This window comes from Quercus lobata, chromosome 5, assembly GCF_001633185.2.
Source record: "Quercus lobata isolate SW786 chromosome 5, ValleyOak3.0 Primary Assembly, whole genome shotgun sequence".
Lineage (NCBI taxonomy): Eukaryota > Viridiplantae > Streptophyta > Magnoliopsida > Fagales > Fagaceae > Quercus > Quercus lobata.
Window position 1 is genome coordinate 38,629,124 of NC_044908.1, and position 11,192 is coordinate 38,640,315.

Genomic DNA, 11,192 nt, shown 5'->3' on the forward strand with positions numbered 1-11,192 from the left:
AAATAAACATTACTACGTATTTTTAAATCTAACCGTTGAATTGTATGTTCTTTACGCTCTTAATACACATGTCAAATTTTGTATCAGTCGGATATTATTTACTATATAATTTATAAGATTATATTTTATGCATAATTTTAAATTTCAAAAACTTGCAATTTAAAAAATTTATTAATGGCATAGTTATCGATCTTTAATTTTTTAGAAATTTTGCAAGAAGCATTTGTTGAAAAATAAATCTGAATAATGGGTATGAGAGAGAGAGAGAGAGAGAATCACTTGGTTACGCATGAAATAATATCATCGCAATGTTCCCATGATGAAACATCAGAAGACCAGATTCCCTGTAACTATATAGTTAATAATCAAAAGCAACTAATTTCATTATTGGAAAAAATGAATCTTGTTTCTTAAATGCTAGTGAGGAAATTAATTAGTTGGTCTTACATCGGTGAAGTTTCCCTCTATGTCTTTTTGGAGGAGATACATGTCTTTTTCATAATAATCTGATAGAGCAGTTAGAACGATCTCCCTATCCCATACCTGTACGTAAAGTTAATAGAGAGTTATTTAAACTATGAAGAGTTTTCAAAAACTTAAAAAAGACACATAGATTATCACTTATTATGGAGATCCTATCTAGGCAGCTTACATGATGCAGATTAGATTTATGCCTAAACCAGCGTAGATTTATGGTGTTTCCTCCTTCATCGCTTGTAAATCCGACATGCATTGGCTGGAGAAATCAAGAAAATAAAAATGATCTTTTTTGGACAAGTGATAATTTTATCAAAGAAAAAAGATGTTAAAATTCTCACATACTTGATGGATATCTCCCATGAAGTGTGACAAGAATAAAAAGGCCTCAGTCATATTATCTGCAAATATATATATATATACACACATGGTACTGCTAAACCAAAACAATCTTATACATAACTAATTAGGACAAACTATACACTCAAATTTTGTTTCATCGGATTTCCTTACATCTACGATCAGCACTTCCCTCTCTGTAGTCCACAAGCTGAGAGGTGAAATTTTGAACGGCACCTGCAACACACATGTCCTCCACTCCATGCGGATCATGACAGTCCCCTAACCGCATGCCATGTTAACATTTTTTTTTAATAAAAAAAAAAAATTTAATTGCAAATATACTTATATCACCAAAAAGAAGAAAATATTTGGCTTACTTTGATAATTGAAAGTGCACTCATCATCGGGTGTGTCAATGAAATGAAGTGGGCTTGTCCACCGATATTTATGCCAATGCCGGATTTGGTCAGGCCATGTACAAAGGGCCAACAGGTCGCCATTGACATTAAGGGGTAATAAGTTTTGAATAGCTTCTAATGCTTCAGACCCTATTAATTAAGCAAGCAAGTAGTAGCAATTAGTTAGTCATCATCATTATATTTGATTGATTGTGGTGTACAACATATTGTTATTTTTAAAGACGACGAAGCCGCAATTATTCCTTGGAGATTTTACACATTTGATTGCATCTCTCTCTCTCTCTCTCTCTCTCTCTCTCTCTCTCGCATGTCTTTGTTCTTGTGTACTCACTCACTCTAAAATGATTAATTGAATGAATTCTGGGCCACACACTATTCTCATAGGATTGGACCTGATCATAGAAAAAGCGTAGGAGCCAGCTAGGTTGCCCCAAATGGCCAAACCTACATTTAGGTGATTTGTAACCCTCTTTTAACACTTTTGGGCCTTTGATCTTTCTGAAACAAGGTCCTGCCCATACCAAGTCATTCTTAAAGTGTCTTGGCTTCATATTCCACCAATAATAAGACTAACTTTCAATTTTCCAAAAAAACTTAAAAAAAAAAAAACTTTTAATTTCATTAAACAGAATTTTTTTTTTAATATAATTACTATTTATTACTATTATTATTTTCAGAGATTTGATAGGATTTGAATCTATAATGTCAGTTTCATGATGATTGTCTTTTACCATGAAATCAAGACATTAATGAATTCTTTTAGTTGCACAGAATTTGATCTCGGGTTTTTTATTTGACAAAAACAGACTTAATTAACTAAAGTAACTAGTGTTGGATATATATCGGAAACAATTTACATTTTGTGATTATACAAATAAGAATAATATACAGACCTAATCATAAACAAGAACATAGAAAATTCAAAAGCAAGAATAATGACTAAATTAAGAAAATTATACAATAATGAAATAATTCACATACTAGATTTCTAAAGAATTAAAGATGCAAAACTAATTGATTCTTGTGTTTGAAACAACCTCCTTAAGGCAGATATTCCCCTCGCACATTCAGTGGGGCTTAGAGATTCATTAATGTCTGCCTTCCAGAATAAAATAATTAACACCACATAGAAGAAGACATTTCAATCTTCATGCTCAACGAATTGAAATGTGTCTCTTTTTCTCTCTTTGACTTTATGCAGATGTATGCATAAATGTATTGTCTTTGGGAGAATTTCTCAGTCAAAGTAGTTTCATGAAAGAAGGATTATGAATATGTACATTGGTGAACAGACACCCTATTTAGAATAAATTGTTGTGCATAGTCTTACTGACTCAAAAATTAAAATAATAAAATATTATTATTTGGATAAGAGGGCCCAATTCATAGATGCCTAAAACCCGACCTAAAGTCAAACCACATATGCCTAAAACTTGGCCTAAAGTCAAACCTATGAACATATAAACTCATATATTATTTTGTTCATTTCCTTCTTTTTTGAAAGATTATTGGATATACTAACTAACCATTGAACATGATATCTTGAACTGTTCAGCTGTTTGTAATATAATTCACACAACTCCTTTTTGAACATAGCTCGTTCTTATGGTTGTGCTCATTTTGGTCCTGAACATATACTAGTATTTTCATGACATGCTCTAGAGAATTCATCATTGGAACTCTCATAGAAGTGGCTCACTTCACACTTATATAGGTGACTCTTATTTTCTTGTTATATCCCACTTGGATTTTTAAGATATAAGAATTATTGAAAGCAAAGCTTACCTTGATCATTGCTTGTACTTGTAGGCATCACTATTTCATCATAGGAATACTTGGGTGATGTTATCTTAATGGTGATAAGATTAGTCTCCGTGATTCAGTGGTCCTTTTAAACCTTGATCTTGGGATCTCCAATCAACTAGGTTGGGCTGTCATCTTGGAAACATTGACGTTATAGGCTTTAATCCCATCCCCCTCAATAAACATGCAATTTACTTGCTTTCCACTAAAACAATTTATTACAGATTGGTTTTATAATCTGAAAAATATTTCCATTTGAGAGCATGTACTATGTCTACGATGAATATGTCGAGACTTACCATAACTCCATGTCCTACCAAGATATATGAACAAGCACGAGTATCCAGCAATGCATGTTTGTTTAGATTAATGAGACTTGCCAATTATATATGCTCTTCACATAATGACATGGCCTCTTGTGATATCATTAACACACCAATCGCATTAATTTTAAACCCATTTGACATCATTAAATTGTCAAATTTCTCATGTCATTGCATTGGAGCTTGCTTTAATCCATATAAGGATTTAACAAGCCTACACACTTTGTTTCCTTATCTAGGAACCATAAACTCCTCAAGAAATCTCATACATTCCTTTTGTTTGTAGCCTCTACAACAAATTTCACCTTATACTAGTCAATAATTTCATCAACTCTCAAATTCCCAGGTGGTAGATCAACCAATTACCATGCATGGATTTCTAAGATGGGTTTAATGCATTTTTTACACTCTCTTTTCCAACGAGGCACCTCATGTGTGAATATCGCTTCTTTGAAGCCTTGAGGTTCATCTTCTAAAATATGAATTAGAAAATATGAACCATACGAATAGGACATTTTTCTTTTTACTACGCTTAGGTTCAACCTCTCTTCAATCAACTCTTGATTATGAGAGGTACTAAACATAAACTCAAACTTTCTTTCAAGAAAGAATAACACTTGAAATATATTCTAAGTAATTTCCATGCATATCAAAAATAGTATACTCGTAAATTATAAATCAGCATGCACTATCGTTATGACCATAATACAGTCAATGGCTATTAGTCCTAATTTTATCCAAGGAATGGAACCAACACCTTTTCTTAACGCCCCACATTTAAAGAATTTATAGCAAGGTGTATAACCTTTTTATAATTCACATGGTATCTTAGTGGTTTTCTTTAGAGGCAACTCATTTATAATTTCTTTAAAAGCAACTCGTTGAGACTATAATTGGTGAAAAGAATAGCTCCCCCCCCCCCCCCCAAGTTCTATGGCAATCAAGAACTAGTCCCATTCATTGAGTATTTTCTTAATTTTATTCTTATAATTAATGAACATCTTTAATGCCTTATCCTTGCTACTTGGCAAGATCACATAACAGACTCGTGTGCATTCGTAAACAATAAACAACTCAAGCATGTCAAATAAGACATATATCATATATTTCATCCAAAGAAATATTATAAAATAAACATTGGAATTATTGTACACATTACTCTCCAAATAGATTCACACATTTAATTTGTAAGTTATTTAATTATTGTACAAACTTCTCAATGTATTTATTATTTTTTCCTTTTAAATCTTTTTGCATTCTTGTTTATGATTATTGTGGGAGGGATGAACCCGAGAAGCAAAGACACGTTGTATGAAAACATCCTGAAGAGGCAATTAGGCCTCACTGTTCATTAGATTGGGCCCAATCCAGATGAGAAAACCAAACACCAAAAACCAAAGGGAGTATCCTGTCCAAAGAGGCCGAGGAGTAAGCTTCCCTTGGGTGACCGGGGTCTAACCCAAGAACCACCAAGATAGGGGCTGAGGAAGGAATTGGAGACATGTAGGCAAGGGAAGGGGGGAAGTTTCTTGACAAAGCACTTGTCATCTCCACATTAAATGTACTATACTACCTCAGCCTGTTGTATTGATGGCAAAATGACTCATGAATAGTGTTCTTACAGCTTGCAACCTACTCTACCACCACTGCCAAGATAATGATGGGACAAGTATCCAAGTAAGAATCAATAGTAGTCTAAGTGGAAGGTTGTGATGCAACCCTAGGAGCCTATATAAAGGAAGAAAGCTCCTCCAAGAAAGGGGATCAGAAAAAGTGAGGAGAGAGAAATAAAAGCCATAGGGAGAGAAAGTCATTATTGTAAAATCGAGAAGTATGAGCAATAGAACTGTTGCTCCCTGACTAGCCCGAGGAAGAAATTAATATGAGAATCTTTCTTTTTCTCCTTAACTTAGCTCCTGAATTACGCTATTGTTCTTGTCTTTTTCTCTTTTTCTAATTACTGGACTAGGACTACCAAATGTGGTGGGAGTTATCTAAAGTATCCACCTCTATAAATTAGTTGTATTGGACCTTAACCTAACCCATTTTTGATCAAGTTGGGCTGGGCTACACACTCATTTTTAGCCTCCCTACAATTATATATATATATATATATATATATATTCATAATAACAAAAGTAAATTGTTTCTAATATACATATCCAACAATCTTAAAGTAAATTTCACCCCTCACACATACAATGGTGCTTAGAGACTTATGGATGTTTGCCTTCTAGAATAAAATAATCAACAATACAAAGAAGAAGCATTACAATCTTCATGCTCAGTGAATTGGACTGTCTCTTTCTCTCTCTTTGACTTTATACATGCATACAAATATTTTCTATGGGAAAGTTTCTTAATCAAAGTATTTCATGAATGATGGGCTATAAATATGAACGTTGGTGAACAGACACCTATTCAGAATAAACTGTTGTGCACAGATTTACTCAAAAAATAAAAAAATAAAATATTATTATTTGGATAAAAGGGCCTAGCCCACAAATTCCCAAAGTCCAATCCATGAGTATATAAAATATACTCTCTCTCTCTCTTGCCTTTTTTTTATGTAAAACTCAATCATTTTCACTACTTTAATACCATATTCAAATAGACACATTAGGAGTTAAAATTTCTTATTCACCACTTTTAACATTTTTCTAACAACTAGAGCCTATAAATCAAAGGTATTCAATTTCTTAGCACACAGGCAAAGGAAGCATGCAAAAATTTACAATTCCAAATAATTAACAAAAGAATAAAAGGAAAAAGGAAAAGAAATCAATTGTAAAACAAGCAAACGCCAAACAGTTGAGTTAATGTTAGGTAGCCTAGTGAAGCTAACTGAAGAAAGAAAGTTCACGGAAAGTCATCAATGATAGAGTGATAATAAAAGATGATCAAAACCAGTCAACACGACGATACAAAAATAGATTGACAACTATTGCCATGGGGAAAAAGGTGAGTCATGGATTCATGGGTTCAATTGTTTCCATTAAGCATTATTGACCCATACATACAACTTAAACAAAAACACACTTTCTATAAACATCCAGTTAAAAGCTCCCTCCATTAACCCTTCAACTGTCTAGAAAATAGAAATGAAAATAACTGAGTGGTTTATTTTGAACCCATTAGAGCATTACCATCAGGTGTGTCAAATGCCAAAAACACACCTTCATGAGGTGTGTTAAATGCCAAAAAATTTTGAGACATGCTACAATATCATCTTATCTTGGCATGGTACGGACAGATGTGTTAAAAAAATATTTTTTTATTCAACTTTTTCTCTCTTCTCACAGATTCAACCCGTGTTCTCTCTCTCTTTCTTCTTCAGATTAGATTCCCTCATCCTCACCGATCCCTCATAGATCAAGCTGCCACCATTGCCTCTGGTTTGAAGGCTCCATCGCCGCCAATTTGAAGCCGCCATCGCCGCCACTGATCTGAAGCTCTTGGCGGTGGTTGTAGTGGTGGTTGTTGGTTCTTGGGTGGTGGCGATTGCCACTGGGCTGTGCATTTGTGTATTTGCTGGGTTTTAAGTAAATATATTATTTAATGTGTTGTATATATTATTTTAATATTTAGAATCAAATAATAGAAGATGTGATAAATGGTGAATTGTAAAATGGTATGTTAAAATAATAAAGTAGGCTTTTGGTATGTCAAAGTGACATTTTTTTTTATAAGAGATCTGATGGTAATGCTCTTATAGTATATAATTGTTGGCTTGATCAAAAACCATTTTCTTTGAAATAACTTTTGAAAAGTACTCGTCAAAAAAAAAAAAAAAAAAATTGGAAAGTATATTTTACTTAATTTTAAGAGTATTAAGAATCAATTTCTTCAACATAGAAATTTTCTCTTGTTCACCATTCATGATACTGTAAATAAATTATTATTAAAGTAAAATTTCAACTTTACCTGTGCAATCCGACATGTCATAATATGACCTTCTTTGCTCCAGCCCTGAGCTCCGGGCCCTATTATGAAAGCAAAACACAGCAACAAAACAAACCAGAATGGAGAGCATCTCCCCAAAACCTCAAACTTGGCCATTCTCTCAAAATACCAACAAATTTTTTTTATGACTAACACATAAAAAAGATGAAAAAAGAGAATGAGTTAAATATACAAGTTAATCATTTAGTAAAAGTTTATAATTGCCACTATTTAAAGTACCCGCCCCAATCCCAATGGCTAGTCATCCACAATTTAAAGCAAGGTTGGGGCATATTCTAGTATATAGAAGGGCATCATCGTTGAGAGAAGCTTAAAAATGATAATTAATTAATTTGCATCATGACTCATGATGTCGTCTCAACAACAACTACTATAATATTAGATGGCATTGGCCCACTCTAGTAGTCTATCATCATCAATTTTCAATTGAGAAGTGAAGATACGGTTGAGTGTAGCAGCTAGTCTGACCCCACCTTGGGCCACCCTCTTCTCCACAATTGGCAGCCTTGGAAGAAAATAATCATCTACAACACAAACAAGGAACTGTGAGACAGACAGAAATGGTAATTACGTAACCAACTTCAGATAGATGGTTATGTAGGGGAAGCAATGAGGTGTAACCATAGCTTTTTTTTATCATTTCACACGAACTTAATTTGGTGCTACGTGGAACTAATGACCATGGTCATGTGGACGATTTGGCATCGATGCAACCAGCTACGTGTCAGCTCCATTGATTTTCCACGATCACAGGTCATCCAACAAGCTACTCAGGCGTTGTCTACTTTCCAACACAGCCAACAGTCCCTCAGTCAACCTTCAGCAACTCAGCGAACCTAGCCTCGCACACTGTGGTGCCCGCCTCCACCGAACTGCTTTAAACTGAATTTTGATGGAGCCTCTTTTCCAGAGCTGGATAAGGCTGGACTGGGTGTGGTCGTGCATGATAGTCAAGGAAGTATGATTGCCTCACTGTCTGAACAAGCTCCTCTGCCATTCTCATCGGACATCGTGGAAGCCATGGCAGCAACAAGGGCGTTGGTCTTTGCACAAGAATTGGGGATAACTGAATTTGTTTTGGAAGGAGATTCTGAGGTAGTGATCAACTCTCTACGTAGCAACGAAATCTCCTTTTCTTCTTTCGGCCACCTGTTGGAGTCAGCAAAATCTTTACTCGGCCCAATGACTGGTATCAGCTTCTCCCATGTACATAGATGTGGTAATAGAATAGCCCACAACCTAGCTAGACATGCAAGAAATGTCAGAGGTTTGTCGGTGTGGGTGGAGGATGTCCCACCACACTTAGTCGATGTACTTTTTGCCGAACCTGGCTGATTTTTATGATATTAGTAGTCTTCTTTCTCAAAAAAAAAAAAAAAAAAAAAAAAAAAAAAAAATTAATTTGGTGCTGGCCATGCGCAACAATTAATAAAAATAAAAGGGTTGGCCACCAGGCATTTCAATTCAATGCTTCCAATCTTCTTTTTCTTTTTTTCTTTTTATTTTATTTTTGTATGAAATAATCTTTTCTGTGATTAAAAGTCCAATAATAATAATAATAATAATAATAATGTAATTGTATGCTCTTTTCAAACAACCACATTCAATGTTGTTTGCCACTGGTATTAAGAGGGGGGACGACCTGAACGTATATGTAAAAAATAGTCTAGCCTGTACACAAGGAATAGAGCCATATTCATTTTATTGAAGTTTTTCTCTTGCATTGATCTGGATACCTGTGTATCTCTACAGCTTAGATTCTTTATTTTATTTTTATGCATGTTTATACATATCCTTTGTTTTACTTAAATAATTTCAACTTGCATAAATTATATGTGGTTATGGTTGTGGTTGTGATGGTAGTGAAAAGTGGTGTTGAGTAAAGGGCTGATAATGAATAAAAAAACCATGCCAAATCGCTCAATAAAATTTTGGTGTACATCATTGGGCAAAATTAAGGACTATTCTACCAAACAATAATTATAACACAGAGATTCTTCCTCACATGATTCTTGTGCTACTTTTGATCTGATAACCTCGGCCAGAGTCGGAATAGTGACCCTGATATGGGGAATAGACATCCCTTGGCCAATGCACTTCCTCTTCTTTCCTCTAGAAGCTTGGAAGAGTTCTTCAGCGGAGGGGTCGTAGCCTAAACCGAATCCTCATTTGTTATCAAGGAGCTCAATCGAAGAAGCCTTCCCATGTCCTACGACACCGAGGCCTTGGCCTATTTGATAACCAAATTTGAGCATTTCCTTGGCAGCCATTAAAGTGGCGGAGGGCCATGCAGACTCGAATTCTGGAGCTCTGGAAATCATGGAGACTAGCTCAAAACTGTGAAAAGTTGCCTCTGGAAAGGCATTATGTAGGGGACATAAGTCTCCTTAAAGAAAGTTAGGGGTTCCTTAGCCATAATAGTGACCATCAAATCTTCGGATGAGAACTTAAGTCTTCGATGAAGAGAAGAAGCAACCGCACCCGCAACGTGTAGCCAAGGCCTCCCTAGAAGCATATTACAAGGGGAGTCCACCTTAATGACCTGGAAATTGACCGTGAAGAACATAGGGCCAACTCCAATGGCTAGCTCAATCTTGCCTTGCACCTTCTTGAGAGAGCCATCAAAAACTTTAATGATCATGGTGGTAAGGTGGATAAGAAAGGTATCCACATTCAAACGCTCCAAAGTGGACATCGGGTAAACATTCAAGGTCGACCCATTGTCAATCAGTACTCTGGCAACGATCATATCAACACACTTTACTATAATGTGCATGGGCAAAGTGTGGTCTCTACCTTCTGGTGAAATTTGGTTGGTGGCCAATATTGTTGAGACCATGCCTTCAAAGACAGATTCTGTAGCACTTGTAGGAACATGTGTCTCCTTCAAGACTTTTAAGAGAGCATTACGGTGGACCTCAAAGGATAGTAATAACGCCAATATGGAGATCTAAGCCCGCGACTTGTTTAGCTGCTAAATCACACTGTACTTTGAGTTTTTGATAACTTTCAAGAACTACTTTGCTTCTCCGGTTGTGACTCTGTCCCTAACGGGTTCAGCCGTACCTTTGCCAATCTCTTTCCTCCTTTTTTCCAACTATTTAGAGGTATAGCAATGGCCACTCCTAGTAAGCCCATATAGACCTAAAGAGCTATTGGAGCAGACCTTCTCTTTTCTAGTTCGAGTGGAGATCAAGGACACATCGTATTTCCAGGGAATGCAGTGACTATCATCATAAGGGAAAGGCTTCGGCATATGAATGATAACACCCTTTTGAGTCTGCAAATTGGGCGCTATAAAGAACGTCTTGGATTAATGACCACCAGATTTGGCAACATGGCCTCAAGGGCCTTTGAGATTCCCGAGGCAGGCTTTGGCAAAATAAAAGGATCGAAACCTCGGATAACAAGAACGATAGCAGTTCCCTCCTAAACTGATGATGAAGCCGGCCTTATGACCGCAGGCAAGGCAGAAACTAGAGGAGTGAATCCCTTTATGGCAGGCAGTGTTTGCCTTTTCTCTGAATCTGATGACCTTGAATCCATGGGTGATTCTACAATCTCCTCAATGACCACTGAAGAGGAAGGTGTCAGAGCAACCTGGCCAAGGCATTTCAGTAAATACTCGTCCTAATCCTTTCTTGACCCAATTGATATAGCATTATAGCTGGCTTCTGATTGGGTAGCTAGAGGACATAAGCTGGCTGCCATACAGTCATCTCTTTGCACCGTTTCTCTTATAATCCAAATGATAGCTTGCTCAGCTAAACTCTGCACTTGTGCTCGGAGCATTTTACAATTAAACAGGGTGGCTATCTTCACTGTCACTAAGGTGGCTCTCTTAGACCAAGGTTTGGAGCATAGC

The 11,192-nt window shown here is 36.0% G+C and overlaps 1 protein-coding gene across 1 annotated transcript; it reads right to left on the reverse strand.

Moving 5' to 3' along the window:
- Positions 1 to 275: 275 nt before the first annotated feature.
- LOC115990433 (endonuclease 1-like) lies at positions 276 to 10,166 on the reverse strand. Its single transcript, XM_031114267.1, has 7 exons — positions 9,848 to 10,166; positions 1,197 to 1,367; positions 991 to 1,098; positions 823 to 878; positions 653 to 736; positions 448 to 543; positions 276 to 344 (listed from the first exon to the last, which is right to left on the reverse strand). The coding sequence occupies exons 1-7, from the start codon at positions 10,164 to 10,166 to the stop codon at positions 276 to 278; spliced, it is 903 nt and encodes a 300-aa protein (XP_030970127.1).
- Between the last annotated feature and the right edge of the window lie 1,026 nt (positions 10,167 to 11,192).

Bases quoted from the DNA above. Each gene is read 5' to 3' on its own strand.
- LOC115990433 (XM_031114267.1), bottom strand. From the start codon at position 10,166: ATGGTCTCAACAATATTGGCCACCAACCAAATTTCACCAGAAGGTAGA. The intron at 1,368-9,847 runs GTAATATGCTTC...CTTAATTAATAG, and splicing joins CATTAAGGTGGACTCCCCTT to GGTCTGAAGCATTAGAAGCT. The intron at 1,099-1,196 runs GTAAGCCAAATA...GCATGCGGTTAG, and splicing joins GTGCACTTTCAATTATCAAA to GGGACTGTCATGATCCGCAT.